This window comes from Lytechinus pictus, chromosome 9, assembly GCF_037042905.1.
Source record: "Lytechinus pictus isolate F3 Inbred chromosome 9, Lp3.0, whole genome shotgun sequence".
NCBI classification, from domain to species: domain Eukaryota; kingdom Metazoa; phylum Echinodermata; class Echinoidea; order Temnopleuroida; family Toxopneustidae; genus Lytechinus; species Lytechinus pictus.
Genome location: NC_087253.1, coordinates 11747987 through 11773750, shown reverse-complemented (window position 1 = coordinate 11773750; position 25764 = coordinate 11747987). Strand labels below are relative to the sequence as shown.

The window sequence follows — 25764 nt, the reverse complement described above, 5'->3', positions numbered from 1 at the left end:
ATCGTATTTCAGCTTAGATTTTATGATTTCACAAAGTTCAGTTTATGTAACTGTACCAGATCTAGATCCACGATGATATAGTCATACTTAACATTGGTTTTGCAGACTTTCTCACGAAATTAGTGTTTTACTGCAACTACTGTAATTTAGCTTTAAGGAACATAGCCATGAGCAAACATGTACATGTATGTGTGATTAGTGAAATTTTCTATGCTAGGGACTTGAATTTATTAATACTGCACTTTCAAATTAGTGCTTAATAGCACTTTACTTTGCATCATTCAACAACAAGCTTTTAAAAAAAGTACATACAATACATGTAAGTTATGATTATAATTCAAAACAATTGTTGGTATTGGAATCACTTGTAGTGAATGGAGTTAGGGTAATTTTATTTATGGCACAAGTACTGTCTGCATACCAACCTAGAGCTTAAGCTCACAAAATTAATCAAATTATACTTGAAAGGTTTTATATCATGCTTTGCTTTCATCTTGATCTTTTTTCATGTTACCATATCTTTGGCACTTGGTTTTCTTCCCACTTTTTTTTCTTAAAAAAGACAATCAAGACATACATTGTAAGCTGTACATTAAGTATTTATAAACAAGTCATTTCAAATCATATTCTAAAAACTGAAATGAAAATCCTTCAAGGCAAACTGATACAACTCTCACAGATAGTAATTTTATTTGAGAAAGTTAATGGGATTAACATTGCTTTGATAGGTAATTTGTGACCAGCCATCCCGAATCCAACTACAGTGTATATGTTGCCAAAATGAATTATGAAATTTTTATTGAGTTTAAATTATTTCATCTCAAGCTGAATGCAGAAGAAACTTTTTAAATAGGGAAAAACAATGTTCAAAGTTTAGGGTCCATTCAAGCTTAAGATGCAGCGATCTCAGAGAAAAGTCCAAACAGTCCACAAACACTTCTGTCAAGACTATTTTATCTGATTTTCTATCTAAGTTTACTGCTTGAGATTTTGACTGTATATGAAGAAGAAAAATTACTCTTTCCAATTAGTTTTTTTTTTCTATTTTTTTACAAAAACATAATATTCTGGCTATTTACAGAGAACCTTCCCTAGTGACTTATTGTAGGTTTGGGGTGGCTGGTCACAGTCTAACCAACCTGTATTTCAGAAGAAATCAATGTACAAAATGGATGATCACAATTCACAATCACTGATTGCGAACATGATAAGGCTGTGTCACTCTGCATTGCTCATACATTACTCAAAAAGTGTAATGCCAATTGTTATGTACTTATTACCAAGAGCTCATTGAAATAAATCGTAGTGACAGACTTTTATATTTTGAAAATACTTGAATTCACAATTCCATCAAAACAAATTGTGCAGAAAATATTGATAAAATAATGATAATGAAAAAAGCAAATGTACTATTATGGACTAAGTGCTTGGAGAATGAGAACCCTGTATTTGGTATTCATGCCTATCTTGAAGATACATATGCTATTAGATGTTGCTTAAAATATTTACATAAACTTCTCCATACCAATACATGTTCATCATGATCTAGTCATTTGTGGTAATAACACTATTACTTCCTCAGAATCTATAAAAGGATGGTCTGTCCACCAATTTATGGTTTTTGGATGACAAACTTAAAACCTTAACTTATAATGGTATGACAAAGAGAATGAAGCCTCTGAAACATAGAACTTACATGTACATGTATTTACATGTACATACATGTATATACATACATGTCTCAGATACCTTGAAAATTTGAGAAAATGCAAAGATTTATTTAAATCTTTGTATATTAAAATGTTCCTAAATACAGTGTATTGTATTTGTGCGTATGTGTGTAAGTATGCATGTATCTACACACTGAGTAACCTGAATTTGATTGAGGATAACACACGTTTACAAATGTAAAATTCTATCACAAATACAAGTTCTTTTGTATATCATTAAAAATTTGAAAATCTGATGAAGAAATACTCATTCCTGTAATTTTGTAGATCAAAACCAAACATGCTGTTGAAAAAATGCCTAATTTTTCTTATCCAGGACATTGGAATAACACAAAATATGGTGTTAACTCTTGTTTGAAGCCTCCGAAGCAAGTGTTAACATAAGTTTAGGATGCCTGTCAATTTGGGAAAATGCAGAGCTTTATTTTGAGCCACTGTATATTACAATATTAATAAACATTACATGGTTTATATGTGTGACTTTTCTTTTTTTTTTAGTTGATATCTAATGTTTATATTCTGAGTTAGAAATAGGGAAATGCATGTTTTATGAGTGGAAAATCCCATCTCAAATACTTAGCTCAGGTATAACTTAAGAAATATTATTAATTATAAAATCAAATATGTTTCTGTTCTTAAGTAGATCAAAACCAACAACAAAAAAATAAAATGTGAACACTCTCTTATCTATGAATTTAGAATAACAAAAAAAACATGTGTTAACTTATGTTCGAAGCCTCCTAAACAGAATTTTTATGTTATCAGCGAATTCTGAAAAAAATTGAATTGATATTCATACAATTTCTACCTGAGGCCAGTCTATACAACATAACATATGATTATAATACAAATTTAACCTACAAATTTTGGACTGAAGTAACAAAAAAATAAAAACAAGTGATTTGACTGTTTCGGAGGCTTCAAGTGTTTCGGAGGCTTCAATTGTTAACGGAAAGTTAGTATCATCTCTTATTTTCAAACAGCAAGGAATATCTCTGCTATTTATTGACAGGTGAACTAGGTGTCCATATACTACATTGTGATGTATTGATTGGACAAGTTCCTTCGTTCATATTTATATGGGCAGTCTGTAAAGTTTGTTTCGGAGGCTTCAAAACAGTTAACGGAAAATTAACCTTGATCAGTTAGGCTTTGAAAAAATTGTAAAAAGAAGTGTGATCCAAGATATTTTGTTTATATTTGGAAGTTTATACTTCAAATGTTGCATAAAGGTCCTAGGGAGCAGAATTTTATTTTTTGAAAACCAATGCTCGGAATACAAAGTTTGTTAGCTATTGTTAACGGAAAATGAAGCCTCCGAAACAACAAATTGGACCACCCCGTTCTCAGAAATAAAGAAGCAGTCACACTAAAAACCTATCTGGTATTTTTCATTGAACATCTAACTTCACATTCTGCATAACAGAAGTAATCATCAACATTCCAGAAATAAGAAAGGGCATTCCAAAAAAAGTCTATGTATTTTATGTTCACAAAAAAGGTGCAACTTAGGGTACTTATGTGCCTGCCAAAATTAAACGAAGTAATGAGTGAAGATGTCTATGCTACCCGAGGTAGCACTCATTGAGGTTACTCATATGCCAAAGCATCTTTAAATTATGTGGCTTTATGAGACTGCTACAGATAAAAACATTGAAATTTCAGAGTTACACCATATATTGTGAAAATGACCATATATTAACTTGATATTTTTTTATCAGCTCTTGATTGAATGGTACAGTATGTAGTCTGTTAAAATTATTATCGTAAAAAAAAGAAGTAAATTGTCAATTCTTTTTCATCCCACTGTGACTTTTAATATGTTTTCAAAATTCATGTCCTGTTTTAAACAATGGCCTGGATCGATAAGAGACCACTAATAGTTTAGCTAGACATGTTTGGGGAAATCCCCAGATCTGGACAATAGTGTACATTTCATTGTGTTGTACTTCACAGACAGATTGCACAAAATTCAGGTGTTTAAAAATGGTCTTTAATACTTAATAGCTCTATTTTCTCTTTATTATCTCTTTATTTGTACGTATAATTCATTTTTCGTAATGGTGTTTTCACTTTCAGTTCCTTTGTTGTTCTTTTTCTGAGATATCTTGTATTTTCCCCCTTCTTTCTTAGCGCTTTGAAACTTATATTATTATTATTATTATTTTGTGCTAGCTGTCTGTATGAGATTTCAGTGTGATTTGGATGAGTGCAGCTGTGCAGTAGTACCTTTGATCTCTTTTTTTTTTTAAATATAATCGTATTTTGTAAGTTGTCTTTAAAAAATAACAAGTGTTAATATGTACAGTCATGTACATGTTCATAGTCCATTGCAAGTAAAAATGAAGTCAAGTGGTGTGAATTTCTCAAAATGTAAGGCTTGTAGAGAAGGGAATTACGTACAAAGACTAGAAATAAAAGAATATATACATGTACATCAACATAAAATGATTCAGGCTGATGGCATGGGCCTACATGTACATGTACATATTTTGAAGTCTGTAGAGACTCAACTATGCTGAAATTGAGGGGAGCTGAAAAAGTCAATTAATGTTTGTTTGCTTACATGTATAAATGTTTACTTTATTATTTCCTCATGCATTAATGGTAATAATAAAAAGAATAATTAACATTTGTAGCGCTTATCACAAAATATGTCTCTGGTGAAGCAAACAATTTCATTTATTTCCTGACAGTCACATATGATTTAAACATCAAATGAGCTGATTTAATTGAACTTGTACTGTTGTGGTATACATGTAAATAGAGGGTTTTTTGTCACAGTTGGCTGTCCATAGTTAAACCACAACTTAAGACCAGAGTTTAAATGAACCCCGCATGAAGAATACGGGCCACAGAGGGCGCATTTCTGGTATGCAATCGCCATCGCAAGCCACACCATTCACGCTGAACTTTAGGCGAAAGTTTTCTGTAGATTAAACAAGTTTGGACCTTTTCTGCAATTATATGAACTTGGCACGACATGTCGGCGGAAAGCGATGAGGATGCTTTGGGCTTTCTGGGAACAGAAGGGTGGGATATAAGCTGTTCAGATTGCAGAAGTTACTTATAAATTATTCTTCTGCAATGTCAAGAAAAATATAGAAATAAAATGACAGCTTGATGGACTTCCCCTATATTAGAAACTAAATGATCCATTAGAACTGTCATTACGGAAGTGAAACTAGGCATTGATGTGTTATAATGAGAGTCAAATTATACTATGTGTGTGAACTGATCAACGTAGTGAACATACATGTACATTGTTCTATAAAAAAATAAAAAGATATTACATTGCCATTTACCTAGCTTTCAATTGGTATTAAAAAGGATCAATGATGTGAATTATATTTGTGTATCAATATCTAACATTCCGATATTGAAAACTCGTAGTAGCTGTCTGATCTTTTAAAGCTGTAGATTCTCTATGAACATTAAATTAATATTCAAATCAAACATACATGTATCTACATGTAGCTGCCTCTTTCGGAAATATTTCAATTTTCTGTTATAAAGGGCTCTTTGAATGTTGGCAAATTTAGAGATTTGATGTCAGGACGCTACATGTACAAAGATAATATATTGAAATTTTCAGTCCAATACCTGCCTTAGAATAGGGTTTACTATCAAATGGAAAAACTATGGAGATATTATATTTTGATCGGGTACCAGATCGAAATAAATTTTCATGTCAAACCGCAAAATTTATACTGTAAAACCGAGTTTCATTTCAAATTCTCCATATTATATGTTTACGGATTATAGTCTATTGGAATATGATAGCCACATTTTGGGGATTTACTAAAGTTAAAGACATGTTAATTGTCATAATGTAAATTCAGATCATTTATAGTTCATACTCATCCACTTAAAGGACAAGTCCACCCCAACAAAACTTGATTTGAATAAAAAGAGAAAAATCCAACAAGCATAACACTGAAAATTTCATCAAAATCATCGAAGTTATGTCATTCTTTTTGAACAATTAAAATTACCAATTTAAATCACTTTTACTGCATACTACTCGACATTGACTAGATGTACATGGCGGAAAAAAGTCACAAAAGTGATGGTTTGGTAAAAAGAGGTGGAAAGTCATGATATTCTTGCAAACTGCTTTTAATGTGATACCTTGATCAGACCTGCCAACCATTACGTTTTAGCCGTATTTAGTACGTTTTTGCAACCAAAATACGGCAGTACGTTTTTTCTTTGAAAAATATGTTTTTTGTAAAAAAAAAAAAAAAAAAAAAAAAAAGATTTTTATTTTATTTTATTTAAAAAAAAAAACTAAATCGTAATTTATTGAGAAAAATAATCTCTATATGTCTCTATATCATAAAACGTGCACAAATATGGTTATTAGATCAATGTAATTTCAGGTAACTTGTTTTTTTTTTCAATCATTTTGTTCAAACCAGGGTGAAGATATACACATGTTTTAATGTTTTTTTTTTCATCTGCAAGAGCAGTGCGCATTTTAGCTTGCATGCAGCTTGAGCGCCGCGATGAGCAAGTGCGCCAAGCATTTTATTATGAAATACACTTTTTTGGGGAAAAATACAGTTTTTTTTATCACAGAATACAGTTTTTCATTCCCAGAGGTTGGCAGGTCTGCTTGATTCACATACGGCACCTAGACAATTCAAATCAATGCCGTGCAGGGGGGCCTTTGAGTTGAAGTTGAAAGAGAAACATGACCTTTAACCTGAAACCGATCATTGTTTTGCCATATGCTCATGAAACCTAGACCTGTATGTGATGGAATTCAGGATAAAACGGAAGTGTCCTACTTTCTTTGAAAGGTGACATTTCTGGGATCCTGAATGAACTAGTGATTAGCGACAAAGTCACAAAGACATCCTAATTTATGAGAAAAAAATCTATAAAAATAAGGGATGTGTAGTGTAATCCTTACACTTTTGTACACGCAGTCTGATATTAAAGGTATTGTTTAACTTTGTGAGCAGCCGATTTAAAAAATTCTCAAACCAAGATGAAACATGTGTACAAGTGCATGTATTAGAACTAATAAACCCTGAAAACAACCATTATTGAGAATGAAAAGCTAAAACTACAAGGCAAACCCCGATTTTGTAAATAGGCGTCTTATAGACACCTAAATAGTACACATAAGTGTATGGGATGAAATTAAGATGGTGTTTTCGGTTACTTTATATTTCAATTTTTGAAGCACTAAATAATTATTTTCGAACGCAATTTTTTCTGGGCTTCATTTTTGTAACATATCACAGACACAGTTGACAAGTGTGACCTTCTAGCTCAGATTTTTAAAAAGTTAAACCAATGTTAACCAATCACTTTAATTACAGTATTTTACATTACTGTAAAATATTGCACACAGTGGATTGTGCTCTTGCTTTATGATTTACATCATTTTTTTCCTTAAAGATTAAGTCCTCCCCAGAAGAATGTTGATTTGAATAAATAACGTAAAATCAAACTAGCATAACACTGAAAATTTCATCAAAATCGGATGTAAAATAAGAAAGTTATAGTTATGACATTTTAAAGTTTTGCTTATTTTTCACAAAACATTTATACCGGTATGCACAACTCAGTGACATGCAAATTAGTCAGACGATGATGTCCCTCACTATTTTGTATTTTATTGTTTGAATTATACAATATTTCATTTTTACAGATTTGACAATAAGGACCACCTTGACTGAACCAATGCTAATTCCACATGTTCAGGGAGGAATCAATCATTGTTTCACTTGACAGTGAGGAGAAAATTAGAATATTTCATAAAATAAAATACAAAAGAAATAGTGAGTGGATGATGTCTTCAGTCTCCTCATTTGTATACTGACCAGAATGTGCATATAACTGTTATGTGAACTTATTAAGCTAAACTTTAAAATGTCATAACTTTCTTATTTTACATCCAAATTCGATGAAAAAAAAATGACAGAACTAATTTGAACTACTGATAAATCATGCATACATGTGTATGTACACCCTTGAATTATCAGTTAAAATTAGTACAACATGCTTCTGTACAATAATAATAGTTCAATGAGAAAGCATTTTTTCCTGAAAAATGTTCTTTTTTGTACTTGTAATTTGCTAATTACCTTTCCCTCAGATTAATAAACATGATCCACAATAAATTGGGGGGTCTGCTGTTCCATACATGTACATGTAGTTCGCTAACATGCACATACATGTATGGGTTTTATCGATAAGGGCTTTCCCCGTATTCTGAAGCCAGTTTTCCCCTCCCTTTTCAAAGCAGCGAGCTGAAATGTTTATTTTGTTGTGTGACTAAAAAAGTGCATACATGTGTATTGTGCAAAATTTTAGTTTAGAATTCAAAATAATCAGCCGAATGAAAGCTTTTATATTTAAATACAAATATTATACTGGTATTTTTTTCATAGCTTATATACATGTTTTTTATCAACAAGGGATTTTCTCATATCATGAAGCCTCTCAAGCCAGGATCCCCCCTTTCCATCTGAGCAGAGTCTGTAGGCAGATGATATGTTTGTTCTGTTTTTACGTGTCGTGCGCGATCAACAGTTGTACACTGTACATTATTCATTGCAAAGCTAGTTTGGAATTCACAATAACAATAGAAAGAAAACATTGTTATATTTGCGATTTAAGTAAAAAAAAATAGAGCTCGTACATTTTGACAAATTATCTATAAAAGGGATTTCCCCATAGTGAGTATCCCTCTCACCAGATGAAACATTTGTTTTGGTTTTGCATGTAATGCGTACATTATTCACTGAAAAGCTAATTTGGAATTCAAAATAACTGTAGAAAGAAAACCTTTCTATTTTGTTTGCTATTTTGTTTTTTGTTTTTTCAATAAGTTAGAGCTTGTGCATGTAGACACATGAGTTTGAAAGGGATTTCCCCATATGGTGAAGTGAGTATCCCCCTCACCTTAACAGTCAGTCGGCAAGCCCCTGTGTTAATGAGCAAATGAGCAAGATTTATCCAAGTCCTCTCATGGCTGAATTCATGTCCCTGCAAAATCTCGTGAATTGTGAGACTTTCTTTCTCAAAGAATTTAACCACTGTCTCCTTGAGTAATATTGATTATTTGTGTACCATGGGCAAGAGTAAATGTTACTCTTTTATATTGGTCATTTCTTTTGAATGAAATATTTTGATAAATAAGTGAATTTTTTACCTGAAAAGATGCATCAAACAGAATTTTCTTCCTTTGTTTTCACTTGCAAATTGTGCAACATTTTGTGATTAGGCACCAACATTATTTATATCATCAGAAAGCTCGAACTCTATACTTTCTTACAATGTCACTCTTGATATGTGGCATCTTTTAGATGGGTCAGCAGCCAGCTTTTTCCATCAAGATGCAAGACAAGATTTTTGAAATTTCTGAGTAACATAAAATCAAGAGTTCTTATTGGCTGAATAATGTTTTCAAAACAAGAGGTGCGGGTAATTTGAAGAGATTACCACATGGTGAGTGTGACCTTGCAGAGGCCCAGTGAGGGGAACATTGGAATTTGTGTGGGTGTGTGGTCTCTATGACCAATCAGAGCGCAGTATTCTTGTTTTTGAGCTGCTAAATGTACTTGGCCTATGAAAAGCTGGCTGCTGACCCATCTAAAATACTTCTTCTTATAAAAATTATATCATATTAAAGCTTAGATATTCAGCTTTATCATGATCTAAAAATCATTTGTGCTCAAACAGAAATTAAGTGTGAAAACAACAACTTTTTTTGCATGAAAAAATTATATTGTTTCATGTTTTAGATCAAAAGTTTTCCCTATATTACAACATCCTTTTAAAAATCCAAACACATGACCTGAAAGAATGATTCTTCCTCTTTACAAAGATACCAAAAACATGAAATTTGGTCAATATTTAGAGCAGCAATGGCCGAATAAAAAGAGGTGTTTTGGTTCGCACCAAGCTCATTAACTATGCAAAAACCTTCTAGTCATGAATATCACTTGGATAAAAGAAGCTACTTTTTCAGGGCTTGCGGACTGACTGTTTAAGCAGAATCTGTTGCAGATGAAACATTTGTTAATTTGTTTCTGCATGTGATACTAACATACAATGTGTACATTATTCATTGAAAAGCTAGTTTGGAAATCAAAATAACAGTAGAAAGAAAACCTTTCTATTGTTTTGTTTGCTATTTTTGTATTTTTTTTAATGATTTAGAGCTCGTGCGTGTAGGCACACAAGTTTCATTGAAAGGGATATCCCCATCGAGTAGCAGATGAAATATCTACATTATGCGATACTAACATAAATATGCTGTTCATTGCAAAGCTACATGTACATGTCATTTGGAATTTAAACAAAAAACAAAAAACAGTAGAATGAAAACCTTTTCATTGTTTCGTTATTTTTTGTATTTTTGTTTTAATTTAGAGCTAAATACATGTTTGTACACATGGGTTTTAAGGGATTTCCCCATATCTTCAAGTGAATTTGTTGCAGATGATCATGACATGTTTTTTTATATTTTTTATATACATTTATGTAATTTAACATACTGTACGCTATACATTATTCATTGAAAAGCTATTTTAGAATTAAGAATAACAGTAGAATACTAGAATGAAAACCTTTATATTGCTTTTGTAAAAGATTTATTTATTAACTTTTTTTTAATTATTATTATTATTTGTTTGGCTTCACCTGTGCCTGGGAGGCGAAAAGCGAACTAAATCACTATGACCCGCAGGTCTCTCCTCCCGATATAACGGATGGGGGGGGGGGGGGGAGTGCAGGTGACCACATACATAAGGGATTTCCCCATATCATGAAGCTATTCCTCCTTTACCCTCTGAGCAGTTTGTGGCAGATTTTATATTTGTTTTGTTGTTTAATATGCGATTGTACAAGTACCTACACACATTGCAGATCAATGTGATTAGTTTGGAATTCAAAATGATGCAGTAGAATGATAACCTTTCGATTGTTTGGTTATATTTGTGGTTTGTTTTTTAGTATAACCTCAACTTGTTTCAGCTGGGAACGGGGAATCCCCCTCTTTACTAGTATTTAATCAAAAGGAGTATGCATGCCAAGGTTGCTGAAATATTTTCATGAATCCTTCATGTACGTGATAGGTGTTTCATAAAGCTGTTCGTAAAGATACGCACAACTTAACGCATGACTGAAACATGTTCTTAGGTTATAAATCAATTATATAGGGGTATCGCATAGTTCACAAGAAAGGATCACCAGTCGTGCTTAAAGGCCTTCGTATCTTACGAACAGCTTTATGAAACACCCACCTCACTTACCATAAATATATTTGTGATACTTGTCCAGTGCTTACGGAACCTAGTTTTGCAAAAATAGGCTTATGTATTCGTCGCTGAATAAACTTGCATAAAGTTGGGAATATGAAACCTAGGAACAATTACATCAGATTATACAGGTATGCCATTTTTAAAGGCTCAAGCGTGATTTTAGAATTCAGACGAAATCAACTGAAAGCCCCTTTTCTATATGTACATCAATATATAAAATGGCCCATTTATTAAGGTTGGATTCTATTGCATCCCTGATTTAGGTTTTATTTTATTGGTCAGTGTCTGGATGTATTAAATATTCAGATTTGTTTCCACTCTGCGCATTTGTTTGTTTGTTCATTTATTTTCCAATTATTAAAAACACAATACATATAACATGAATTCATAGATGGCATCAATCGAAATAAACAAAATGAATTGCAAATATGTTGAATAGAAAAATAATCAAAAGGATTGTCCATTTTAGAGTCATTAACATAATTACTCTGTTCTTCCATGGGGTCCATAAAAACATTAAAATATTTTACATTGCAATACAAAAGAAATTTGACATTGAAAACAAACGAAAACAAAGGAAAAGGACAAAATACTACATATGCATAACTGAATGCATCAATTACCCCCCCCCCCCATCCACAATACAATTTATCAGACCAAAACCAACTTTATCACCCCCTCCCTGTGTGCAGCAAGCGAGAAGCTAACAGGCATGGACTATACATCAACCAAGTATTCATTTATTTGTCTATTGACAAAAAGTGTGCCAGATTGAAATCGTTCAGCTGGACCACACCAGGTGCTGATTTATTATTCAAATGACAGCCAAAATCAACTGGGGATCATGAAGACCAATAAAATCCCATAAAATCGATTTCATCTATCTAATTAAGAATTGTGCATTACTGGTATTCTGATTGGAAATGGATCCTTAACCCGAAGCCTTTCTGATCTGTTGCTTTTTGTTTCTTTTTGCAGTTGTTTCGGGATCTGTGTTCGAAGAGAGAGATACTGGACCTCCAGGCACAATGCCCCTTCAAGGACTGCCCAGAAATTGTAGAACTCAGGGATATGGAGGTAAAGCATAGAGGCCGTTCTCATTACGCTTTCTAAAACTAGTTTTCTGGAAACCGATTCAGGAAACCAGTTTGGAAGATCGCTTTGCTCGTGTTCCCACTTGATCACACGAAAGTGGTTTTGAAAATCACTTCACGTAAAGCGATCTTGTTGCTATGGAAACGCTCTCGGTGGGTTGACACGTTCCACGCGAAATTCGAAACTGCAGCGTAGGCATTCTACACCTGTCGTGTGGAGTAGCGCGCTCAAAATGTGCGAAGATCGCTTCCCGGGAACGGTTGTGTCCTCACTTATGCTAAAACCAGTTCAACAAGGCAAAGCGATCTTGAAAACTACATCGCGAGGTGGTTTTCTCAACTGGTTTGGAAGAGCGCTTCCAAGATCGCTTTGACCGTTCTCGCTACACCTGAAGCTAGTTTCCACTAAACAAATTTCCAGTAAACTAGTTTTATGAAAGTATTGAGAATGGTGTCATAGACTGGACCAGATCCGGCTTCTGACACTATTAAATGCACTGGATCTGATCCCACTTCTGACACTATTAAATGCACTGGATCATATCCAACCACAGACACTTAAACACTGAATCAGATCCCACCGCTGATATCATATGCTGGATCAGATCCCACTGCTGACATCATTGAATACACTGGATTAGATTGCCCTGCTGATGCTATTGAATACAATGTATCAGATCCCACCACTGACATCTATATGCTGGATCAGATCCCACTGCAGACATCATTGAATACACTGGATTAGATTGCCCTGCTGATGCTATTGAATACAATGTATCATATCCCACTGCTGACGCTATATTAGACATACACTGGATCAGATCTCATTGTTGACACTATGAGATACACTGGATCAGATCCCATGGCTGATGATATTGAATAATCTGGATCTGATCCCAATGCTGACACCATTAAATACACTGGATTAGCTCTCACTGCTGAAATTATTAATTACACTGGATCAGACCCCAAGCTGATACTATTAAATACACTGGATTACATCCTACTGCTGACACCATTAAATACACTATCAGATCCCTCTGCTGACACCATTAAATACACTGGATTAGATCCTACCGCTGACTCTGTTAAATGCACCGAATCAAATCCCACTGCCGATACCATAAAATACACTGGATCAGATCCTACATTACTTCAGACACCATTAAATACACTAGATCAGATCCTACCACTGACACCATTAAATACACTGGAACATATCCAACCACTGACACTTAAACACTGTATCAGATCCCACCACTGACATCATATGCTGGATCAGATCCTACTGCTGACACCATTAAATACACTATCAGATCCCACTGCTGACACCATTAAATATACAGGATCAAATCCCACTGCTGACACCATTAAATACACTGGATCAGATCTCTGACACCATTAAATACACTGGATTAGATCTTACTGCTGACACTGTGTAATACACTGGATCAGATCCTATTGCTGACACCATTAAATACACTGGATCTGATTCCGCCACTGACACTATTAATCAGATCCCACCGCTGACACTATTAAATACACTGGATCATATCCTACTGCTGACTGTGTTTAATAGACTTGAGAACTCCATGACTATAGCTTATTTTGATGGTAATTGGTATCTATTAAATTTTATGATGTGAAATATGTATGTAGGACTGTGGAAAGAAAACTTTAATGTGCTACTTAACATGTACTGGTAAGTTAAATTTCAAGCTAAATTGTAAATTCTACTGGAGGAAGGAATATACTGTACAATTTCAGACTTAAATTTGCATGTAACCATTAATAGTAAATTTGTTATCAGTAGTAACCACACTGTATTGGAGATTCCTTTTTAGATAGTCAATTATTACAACATTTATATAAATTGTAGTTGATTTCAAAGTGTCACAATGACACAAGTGTCACAATGACACTATCATTTCAAAATGACACTATCAGTGTCATTCATGCATGATATATTTTAATTCAAGTAGTTTCACATTATACATGTACATGTTTGCATCTGTTTCTTTTTTTCATACAAAATAAATAACATTGCATGCTGTTCATATTACTTTATCTAATCTTTAAAATGATAACTTTTTGCAGTGGAGCCTTGAATAAATATTGCCATTTGCCATTTTATTTACGGAGACATGTTGGTACATAAAGTACTGAACAGATGTCCAAACCAGTGCGGGGATTCAATCAATGGAAATCAATTGATGATCATAGATCTTGAGAAAGTTTTCTTTGATATTACACTTGATCAGTTTCAAATCCCACTGTTGACACCAATAGACTGAGTTGTCAATAAAATAAATTTTGTTTATACGTGTATCACCTTAATACATTATGCAATGTGGCATGGGATGGGGGATGTACTACTTGAGGTATTTCTATTACTGTTATATATTTTTGTATATCTAGAATCATGTGGAGACGTGTCGGTTTAGAACGGAGCCGTGTCCGAACCAATGCGGTTCTTCAATGCGGAGGAAATCAATAGACAATCATCTTGAGAAAGATTGTCCTAGGAGATTGGTAGAATGTCAGTACTGTAGAAGCCCACTGTGCTTTAATCAAACAGAGGTAAGGAAGAGAAAAAATGGTGGCACTTTTTTATATCACCGTACAGTATGAATGTATTTGAACAAGTAATTGATGCAGACCTGGATAAATGTTTTTAATGCAATATAGATAGTAATATTATTTATTGACAGTTTATTTATTGAAAAGTTTCATTTATTTTCATTATCATACATGTACATGTAGGTATATTTCCCATTGAGGTATTGTTGATTCATGATAAAGAACTTTACGTTTAGTTTTGAATGCATGGGTGTAGTTCCTTTATAGAAAAGTTTCTCTTTTGATGGCTCATTAAACTGAAAATGTTTCCTCTTTAAGTGCTCAGTATGCACTAGATAATATGTCCGTCTGTTGACGCAAATTTTGCTCAGGACTGCAACGTTTGCTCCAGTCTTAATACCTTAGGTTTAGAAGGCTTAGGTTTAGGATTTTAATACAGTGTTTGGTTCAGAATAATGTAAAGATAAGGATTATGATCTATATAGATTATTTAGTTCCGAAAGTTAGCTTTCATGTTTGGATTAACAGGCAGATCTGCCATCCGAGCAATTTTCGTCGGAGCAATTGTCGCCAGAGAAAATGTCAAGGAACCATCTGACTATACAGTGAATACGGGGGTAAAATCCACAACTCTGTTAATAAATTCTTTGGTAGAGTCTCGCCAACCTTCAGAAGTTTTTGTTTTTCTAAATAATTGCACCCAACTTGATGTGGGTCTAGTGGTCTAGTGGTCATGACTCTCGTCTTTCAATCCGAGGGACGTGGGTTGGGTTTCCTAACCATGGCGTGTTTTCCTTCAGCAAGAAATTCACCCACATTGTGCTGAACTCAACCCAGGTGAGGTGAATGGGTACCCAGTAGGAAGAAATTCCTTGAATGCTTGAGCGCCTACATGTACATGTATATGGCAGCTCGGCTACAGCCGGGGTAATAAATTATGATACCAAATGTAAAGCGTACTTAGAGAGTATATTAATATAGTAGCTGCGCTATATAAATGGTCCATATGGTTATTATTATATTTAAATGGTGTCGTCTGCCTTTAACTTTTCTCATTTGAAACAGAGGCATAATGCGGAGTGTCCAAAGCGACCGGTCAGCTGCGAGTATTGTCATAAGGAGGTGTTATCCAGTCTTCTTCATTCTCATCATCAGCATGAATGCAGCGAGATTCCTGTACCTTGCCAATTTGCATCCTTAGGCTGTGATAAAAGGGTAAGATGAGACCACAACCCCCCGACAATACCACAGGGTTCCCAGCCCATCAGGGAAATCAGGGAAATTTATTTTACTTTTTTCCAGTCAGGGAAAAATCAGGGAATTTGAAAAGAAATACTTCAAATCAGGGATAAATGCCTCGAATGAGGGAAAAATCAGGGAATTTTGATCGGCTCAAACGTCGAAAGCACAGTAGTCAGTCAGACTCTGTTATATTTTCTTGCTTACCAAAACATCTTCCATTGAATGGCTGGTTATGGTGGTACTAATGAGTATTACATTATTGTTTTTATTCCATACGTAATGCTATTTGATTTTTTATTTCTGTGTTGATATTTTCTTAACTATTATTTTGAAAGTTATGAATGAGAGCCATATTCACATGCTATATATTAATAAGAAATGTCTATTTTGATAGCACTTATCTGTTTATTTTATGTTGGGTGCCTGATTTTAAGACTTATTTTTTCTTCTTTGGCTCCCCCACAATTATGTACATTTCTTTGTATTATTTTTTAATAATTCGGTTCACTTTCCTTTCCTTTTCAATTATGTTTGTTTCCTATTTTGTACATATTTGTAATGTTTTTATATTATTGTGGAAATAAATGATTTGATTTGATTATACTGAAAATACATGTAATTCACTGCAACAACTATAAAGAAAACATGCAAAAGTGGGAATGTGTTAAAATAATTATCAGGGAATTTTTAAACTTCATCAGGGAAAAATCAGGGGAAAATCAGGGAATTGTTTTCTTGAAAATCTGTGAACCCTGTACCATGCTTTACAGGTACACTGTACACTGTGTTATTTGCTGCAGCTGGATTTTTAAAGATATACAATATCTTTAAAGGAAAATGAAACCCTTGAAACAAGATAGCTTGTGCAAAATTAGAAAAATCAAAGAAACAGATAAACCAAAGTTTGAGAAAAATTGAATAATAAAGTTATGAGCATTTGTAGTTTATGTCATTATTGTAATGTAGATCCTCCTATTGGCAATGCGACAAAGATGTGTGATGTCACATGTGAACAACTTTCCTATTACTTTTCTATATATTTCATTTAAAATGCCTCTTTTATCACATCTATCAGTAGATCACATATTCTTTCTATAAGAAGGCATGTAGTAGATTTTCAAAGAATACATTATGGATAAAGAGTTTGTACCCTAAGAAAGAGCAAAAATAGACATTTTCAGGTATTTTGTAGTCCATCAAAGGGAAAGTTGTTCACATGTGACATCACAAATATCTGTCGCATTGCAATGGAAGGATCTCTATAGGATTAGTGATCGCAATATTCAAATCCTCGCAACTTTCTCATTATTTGTCTGATTTTTCTCAAACTTGCTTTGATCTTTCTTTGATTTTCCTGTTTCCACAGAAGCCAACTTGTTCCATTCCCTTTGGGTTGTTTGGTATGATATCCTGATAAGCAGTATGAGTACGAATGTCAAGATAATTATTCTATAGCCACCTCATCGTCCGTTTTAGACTTTTAGGAAATTCATGTACATTGAGTTGAATATGTCCTGGCAATTTTCTTTGAGATTTACCAAAACTACAGGCAATTTTCTTTTAGATAATAATAATCATAAATGCAATTTATTAGGTGCCTTGTCTCGTTAGAGATGCTCAATGTGCACTAGTAAAGGGGGAGCAAACAAAATAACAAATCATATAAAAATATCATCAAAATAACAAAACAAAATGAAAAAAACAATTGATAAAAAGGAGTTACAAAAAGGAGTTACAGAGGTACATGTATAAAGAGATCTACCAATACAGTAGGTTTTTGATGTCTTATATAAGATAGAAAGGGTGTGTCATTCCTCTCGTCATGCCCAGCTAAGGGGGTAAAAAGCAAAGCGGATGGGTGGTAAATCTTGTTCAAATATAGATTGCTGGTTAAGCAATGTTATCTTAATCTTGCCAGTCAAATGTCCTGTTTCATAAAACTGATTTAAATACAAGTGAGTTATTCACAACTTTATACCCGACTTTTGTACAAGTTTATATACGACTTTATGCACACTTTACGTACAAATTTGCACACAACCTGGTGCACTGGGACATAAGCGCGCATCAGCATTGGACATTTGTTTAACGTACGCGGTATTAAAATAAGCGTAATTTATATAGGAAATCTGCGTAAACCATGGGTTAAACTGATGGTTTTAAAACCACCTTTGTGAATTTGGGCCTATATGTCACCAGCATGCGCAAAGTCATACAGACAGCGTTATGAAACTGTCCTCCACGGTGGTCTTTCATAAAACTAAATATGTAAAGGGTATATGAACTTTAATATGTATGAGTGGTGAGCTGTTGTGTCAACTACCATAATAACTCATTTATCTTCTTTTTAACAATGTGGGATCAGGTTTTCTGAAACCCTTATTGCAAGGTAATACCTTTAAGTTTATGTCTAGTGACAATATTTTATTTTTTTGTCCAAAAGTGTATTGACCATTGCATTGTTACCAGAAATAATTTCTGTATGTGAATTTAAGATTAAAAAAAAAAGCTATCAAAAAATAACATCCCTTATTGAAAATACCAAATATATTTTTTAACAAAATGGTTTTTGAGCAAAATGACTTGGGGAGACTGTTCATATATTATATGGCTGTGTCTGGTGTGAAAATCTCAGTGATCTGTTGTGTCATGCATGAGTGGGCTTGCATTAAAGAGCAATGTTTACTTTTCAAAACTCAACGAAGGTCATGTTTTGCCAATATAACAGCCAATAGAATACATGTATTTCACTTTATCTTCAATGTGTGTTCACCCAGCCAAGAACTTGTACATTGTAGAAATGGTTGTTGATAAGAAATATCTGATTTTATTGTTTTCAATAAATTGTTTTTAAATTGAGCTGAATGAAACATTGAATAGTAAAAAGTGTCATGATAATATAAAAATTTGTCAAAAATGTGGATAACACCACTCTACCCCTTTAAAAAAGAGCAATATTATTTTCACACAGAATTTAGCCAACAAGTGTATTGCCTACTACCAAATTATTTACTTAAAATCATTGGTGAAATGTTACCATTATTTCACAAAGGAGGGTGCAAGTTACCTTTTCTTTTATTTGTTAATAAAGTCAATTGGCATGTATAATACAACAATCGATTGGTAACTGTTTTGATTCTTCCATTTTCCCCAGTTACCCAAAGAACGCATGGCGTTACACATTTCTGAATCCATGGAAACCCATCTTCAGATCATGGCCTCGTTTCTTCAGAACCAACAGACACTTGAACGATCCACTAGCTACCCTGGAACAAGCTGGAGATCGGGTGCAACGTACGACGGTCGGAGTGAATTCGCCACAGCGGCAAGTAAGCTCACGGATGTTCATGAACACGGTGCTAGGAAGCTTGACCCTGATCAGCTTGGGAGGGCACAAGCCCCGCCTTCCTTTGTGACATCACCGTCTCCGCTGCCTAGCTTTGGCCCGATGGCGTCTGGTCCCTTTGATCCGATGGAGCAGATCAGGGCCTTGAGGAACACTGTCAAAGACCTCCAGGAAAAGGAAGTAAGGATGAGACAAAACTTTATTGAGCTCGAGAGCAAGGCAGAGCGTAAGGACTTGGAGATAGCCGCTCTCCGAGGTGAGGTCAATAGTCTGCAGATTGAGACCAAGGAGCTTCGCGAGCATGTCGCGAATGGGATTTTCGTGTGGAAATTGTACAAGTACTCGGAACTGCGTCTGTCAGCGGAACGAGGAGAAGCAACGGTCAGACATAGCGAAGGGTTCTACACTGGTTCTTGTGGATATCGCCTTTGTATACGTGTTAATATAAACAAATCAGAGACTAGGGGAATTCTGTTTATATCGCTCTTTGTGCACTTCATGCAAGGGAAGTACGATGGCTTCTTGGAATGGCCCTTCAGGGGATCAATAACGCTCTCTCTGATCGACCAAAACGATGAATCGGAACTGAAACGGAAGAACATCACAGAGAGATTGGTTGCGAAGAGCAACCTGGATGCGTTTAAGAGACCAAGGACGGTTCGCAATCATAAGGGATTTGGCTACATGGAGTTCGCTTCTGTCGAGTCTCTGGAAAAGGACGGGTTGTTCATCAAAGACAATACGATTCTGATCAAAGTTGAGGTTCATCCACAGTGTAATTAGACTTTACAGAGATCAAGGCCCCGTCTAATACCAAGAGTTGCAATCGATCTAAAAGATCCCAACAATAGATAGCCAGGGACCCCAACAATTATGCCTGTTCAAAGTATTTTCTGAATACACTTTGTATTCATCATTGTCTTTAAAAACCATGTAGGTGTTTCGTGAAGCTGTTTGTAAGATACAAGTGATTTAACAATGACTGGTGACCCTTTCTTAGGTACTATCAACATCAATGAAAATTTGGTGCATATCATATCATACATATAATAATATGTTCCACTTGTGTAGTGCAGCTACTTTAATTATATATACTCTACTGCACTTGATACTTGGTATCATATTATTACCCTGGCTGTATATGTAGCCGAGCCACCGTATAGGCGCTAAAGCATTTAATGAATAAATCCTACTGGGTACCCATTTACCTCACTTGGGTCGAGTGCAGCACAATGAGAAACGATCACCAGTGGTTCGCAAAGTTGCTCGTAATTTTGACAGCTTTATGAATCACCTACCAGAGTGTTCCTCTTTTATTCCTTGTTTCCACTGTCACGATTTGTGCCGTGATACAAACGGCGTATGGTGGTGTGACCTTAATTCGCACGTTATCTGATTTTGCGCACGGTCGAATATCTCTTTATCTAATTAATATCTTCAAGAACTGATATCTCCAAAAGAAAAAGTGACCCAAAATTACTCGGCATGGTAATTTTCTTGAAGGTAAGGTCTCAAATTGTGAAAAAATTGGCAAAACATCGGCGAATTTTGTCCGTTCTGAGAAAATCGGATCTTCTCGACAAGCATCAAGAAATCGCCAGTTTGCAAGCAGAGGTCTCCAAATAAGTAAAAAAAATGTGATACCAACCGAATTTATGGAATTTTTACCTCCATCTAATATATCTTACCTTTGTCTGCTTGACTTATTTTCTAAAGCTTTGCAAAACGATCGTGCGCAAATTAAGGCCACACTTTTTCAGCCGAGCGCGCACTAGTCGATCGCCATGGAATTTTGAGATCGCGATACGAGCAAAACACTTGACCTTCTTTATAATTCCGTCAAGCGAATTTGACTTTGGATCTTGCCTTCCATCTGGTATTTATGATTTTGATTAATTTTGTGTGAACTGTGAGAAATATTTGATTGAAAATCAACTTCAAGATAATTTTTAAAATGTGCGCAAATTATGGTCACCCCATCATACTCGTGGAGTAATCGTATTGATCCTATCATATCAGCCATGGCAATCGTGTTGATCATAATTTTTTTTTTGAATGGTGAAAAAAGTTCCGCGATCAGTTACAAAAGTCCAATCATGGCTTTCGTAATGGATCGCACGGCAGTGGAAACCAGGTATTACAAAGGTTTTTTTTTCATACATCTCTTGCATGAAGAATCTTGATGCTGATTGATTCCTTTAGTTGCGATCACTTGGATCATTCATAATTCTTTTCAAGACCGGGCCCAGAATACATTTGTCTTAGATCTTCAGAATAATTTTCATGCAGGCCTGTAACTAACACATGGAAGTGTTGTTAGGATAAGAAAAGAGGGTTGTTAGGAATATGGAGGCCAAAGCCTTTGGAAGGTGACGATTCAGGGAGTTTTTCACATCTTGTTATTTCACACACTATAAAGGGTTTCATCAGTAGTTATTTAACAATTGCTGGTGAAAGCCACTTGTGATAATGGTGAAAAATGTCGGTGAGGGCCAACAGTGGAGTGTTTCTTGAAAACTACTGTACGTCAGACTCAGAGTTTGCAAAATGTTTCCAAATGGTCGCTAAATTTCCAGCGACCAATAATTGTGAATGTTGCTTTTACTTTAATACCTATTTTTGACCTCTATTCAATCATGTTTTTTTTTTAGAGAGAGAGAGTAGAGTGTATTCTTTTCTGCTGGTCTACAGGGCATTAATATGTATAAAGGATTTCTATTTGTTTAAATACTGTAGCTGAAAGGATTTTCTCCCTTTTTCGCTATATTTCATTTTGTCGGATAATAACTATAACCAACATTAATATTCGTTAAATACAATGTTTCTAAAGTGCTACATGTTATTACATGTACATTCTTTCTAAGGCGGGTGTGGCTTCACGTATAAAGCTCCATTTCATGTTGCAAATTCTTTAACATATAGATAGGGGAAATAAAATAAATAAATTTCAATCGTTTTTCTACCATGCATTCTATTTCCACTTTTAAGCTCATAGCAATTGTTCAGCAGGGAAACAAATAATGTTAAAAGGGATCGGATAACTTTGTGGACGTTTGCAAAATTCTGAGCTGTAGGGGCCTACGTAATGTCAGTTCGTGCAATAATGTTTCAATTTAATGAAACCTGATAGTTATCCGTATTTCATATATGCATCATTACATGCTTCGCAATAAGTAAAAAAAAGTGATTATTTTCCCTCCATTACGAGTCCATAATGCTTATGATCATTCTCGCAGCAAATGAACTCTTTGCCCACTTTGTTCGACTAGAGTCGCATCCAGCAGTCTGCGAAGTTTGACTCAAGTCACATTGTATTCACAATACAGAGTGCATCGCATTGGACTGTTTTGACAAACTAATGTTGGCAAAGCTTGCTGAATTTCTTTTTGATTCACCAGTGCTAACGACGACATGGCTCTGTTTATCGACCCACAGAAAATGTTTCTTAGGCCTTTGTGATCATAGTGTGGTCCGGCTTTTAAAAGAGTTTGCAACAAGCTTTTAATAATGCACACATACTTTGCAACCGTCGATGAAGTTGCCAAATCTGAACATTGCTACAGCCGCAGCCATTCTTTCCTCAGATAAATCCTTTAGGAAATCTGATCAGTCATATCAAACTTATATCTAATATAAAACTACTGAATAGCAAGCAGGATGCAAGGGTGTAGGCTGGTTTGAGCATGGGGAGGTGGAACAAGTAAAGTGGAATGGGGATGCATATCTTGGGGGAGGCAGAACTAAAGTTTGGAAAATCAGCTGTTGAAAGCAGAAGAAGGGGTACAAATGTCGTTATGCTTGCTAGTGTCGGAACTCGTCTGCCTCAGCAGGAGGGTGCATGTGTGCACCCCCCCCCCCCGCCCTTGGGCTGCTGTTAATATTATTGGATAGTGACATCATTATAAGTAACGGTCTGCAGGTTGAGAATTAGATATATTCAATTTCCTTCTTGTGTAGTTTGCGAGTGAATGAATCGATTTGGTCTTATATTTTTATTGTGGTATTTTACAGCTGTATTCATATTGTTAATTTTGTATGTCGTAATGCCTCCCTTCATAAAATCTCTGCATATTATGACCATTAAAGTGGAATCTTAACTGGATGAAAAATCAGTTGAAAAGAAGAAAGAAAAAAAAAAACAGAGTGAGAAAAGCGAGTTGGTGATTTTTTTTGCCAAAAAATAACTAAGTTTATATCTGACTACCTGACTATCTGACTACCAATGAACATCAAATTTGTCTCATTTTGTTGGTTTCTAACTCTATACACATGCCATCTTTTTGTTTTGGGTTTGTTTCGACACCCCCAAAAGCTTGTTATTGTGTGTTTATGCCTTATTAGGAGGGAGCAATAAAGAGTCCGAGGTATTAATATTAATGGGGAAAGACCAGTTCCTACCTGTATCCAGTTCAAGGCACAGCTACATGTAATTCTTATCTGAATAAGTGAATAATAAGTGTCAAAATGCTATTTGCACTTTGTTCTGTGTTCTCTGACATGCAGTTTCATGTCTCAGGAAGTGAAAATAACAATTATCCCTCAGATTTACTGTTTTTTTTTCCATGTTTAGCAAAATATTGAGTTCCTCCGAATAGGAATTGGGTGAGGCATGTTGTAGGTGAGTTCTCAGTGAGAGAGCTGATTGTGATTGGGTATTAAATGGAAAGTTTTTGAAAGATTTCTGTTCTTGTTCTTGATCTTGATACTGTTTTTTCTTCACAATTCCATTCTCATGTATAGAATGAATATGTTTTCAGTTTATTGCCTTTTCAATAATGTTAAATATTTATATTATTTTATATGCCTTAATCAACAGTAATAGATGGTTTTGAAATAACACGTAAGTTTTAAGTATTTTTCGAAGAAAGGTGAAGCAGAACTATTCTAATGAAGATGATATTCAACTCAAAAGAAAGTATACCGTATTTCTTATGATCATATTAAGGAAAATTGTCAACAGCGGAAATTGTTTTTCATTGCTAAACTTCAATCACTTTGTGATAGATTTATTGATAATAGATAAATTTTAATTAAAAGAAATATTTTTGAGATGTATGATGTTTGATGAGGGTAGAATGATTGCCCAAAAGTATCTTTTATGGAGAATATGTTATCAGAGCATTTCTGATTGTTTTATTATAAAGAATATTTGTATGAAATTCACTTTCTAAGAAATGAGAAAGTATGCAGATTGCTAAAAAATATATTGTAAACTGTAATGCATATTGCAAAAATTTGTTAAGTTATATTAAACAAATATTTAACTAAGTTGGTAAAGTGGATGTTTTTAGCCCTGTTATGAAAAAGCGTTGCAAAACGATCTTAATGTGATCAAATTGCATTATGAAGAAGACAGGTGTGGAAATCAGACTGATTGACAGTTAGTCCAAGTGAGTATTAGACCAAACATTGGTTGGAACAAAAGGTATAATTAGACTAAAGTAGAATTGGTTATCCCGGGGGCAAGTCAGATATATTGCTGTACACGTACGTGACCAAAAAAACGTGTTTAAAGGGGTGTTTTTCAGTTCTGGACGCGGGACGCGCGTGCACTCATTAAAGGTATCAAAAACACTGATTTTCAAGAAAAAGGGTGGTTTTTAAAGACTGGTCAATGGTCAATCGTGGGGTCAACCATATTAAGGGTATTTTTTCTTTCCAAAGTGTTTGGGGTATGTTTTTTCCCCAAGCTTTATCCTCGAGGTCATATTCTGGCGACAACTTGTATAGGGGCCAAAATGGGTAAATAAAGCCCGCGAAAAACTTGTTCAGGGGTTATTTTGAACACAGAGAAAAACTCGTTTAGGGGGTGTTTGTAAATAATTTGGTCACGCATGTGTACAGCAATACATTTGACTGCCCCCCCCCCCCGGGGGTTATCTGAGGATTAGATCATCTGCTAGTAGACCAAGTGGATACCCCAACCATATTGTGTACCACAAAGATTATATCAAACTTATAATATTTCAGTGTACCTCAAATCAATTAATTAATTTTGAATGTTGAGCATAGAGATATAAAGTAATTACTACTATGTAACACTTGTGTTTTTTTTTATTTGCTGTCTGGAAAGTATTGCATATATGGCCTGTGTTTCTTCGTTACTGAATAATCTTGCAAGAAAAACGAGTTGTGTTGATTTGTTTTGTGAAAGCCCCCCCCCCCCAAGAAAAAAAAAAAATGCAGGGATGATTTCTCATAAGGCAGCTGGGAGGGAAAGAATTTAAAAGTAGGCCTAAGATACTATTTAGAAGAAATTTACCACAAGAGCTCAAAGGGGAGAGATGTTCCAAAGGGGTGATCGAAAACACATAGGAGAGAGGATTGAGTGATATCAACAAGATAGAAGGCTAGGGGCAGATCGGGGGGGAGGGAGCTAGGGATAGAGAGAGGATAATACAGGCGGGGGTGAGGGATCTGAGCCTTTCTAGTGGGAAGTGAGATATGGAGAGATACAGGCCTGTACGTGAGTCAAATAGTCAGAGGGG

At 34.8% G+C, this 25764-nt stretch overlaps 1 protein-coding gene across 1 annotated transcript in view; it reads left to right on the top strand.

Annotated features, from left to right (window-relative positions):
- LOC129267741 (TNF receptor-associated factor 6-A-like) overlaps positions 1–25315 on the top strand; it is a 29043-nt gene extending 3728 nt beyond the window's left edge. Inside the window, exons 2-5 of the mRNA XM_054905369.2 lie at positions 11993–12091; positions 14527–14688; positions 15754–15903; positions 19085–25315. Coding sequence (XP_054761344.2) covers positions 11993–12091; positions 14527–14688; positions 15754–15903; positions 19085–20059 — 1386 coding nt within the window. The 3' untranslated portion in view covers positions 20060–25315. The remainder of the gene's footprint in view (positions 1–11992; positions 12092–14526; positions 14689–15753; positions 15904–19084) is intronic.
- The last annotated feature ends 449 nt before the right edge of the window (positions 25316–25764 follow it).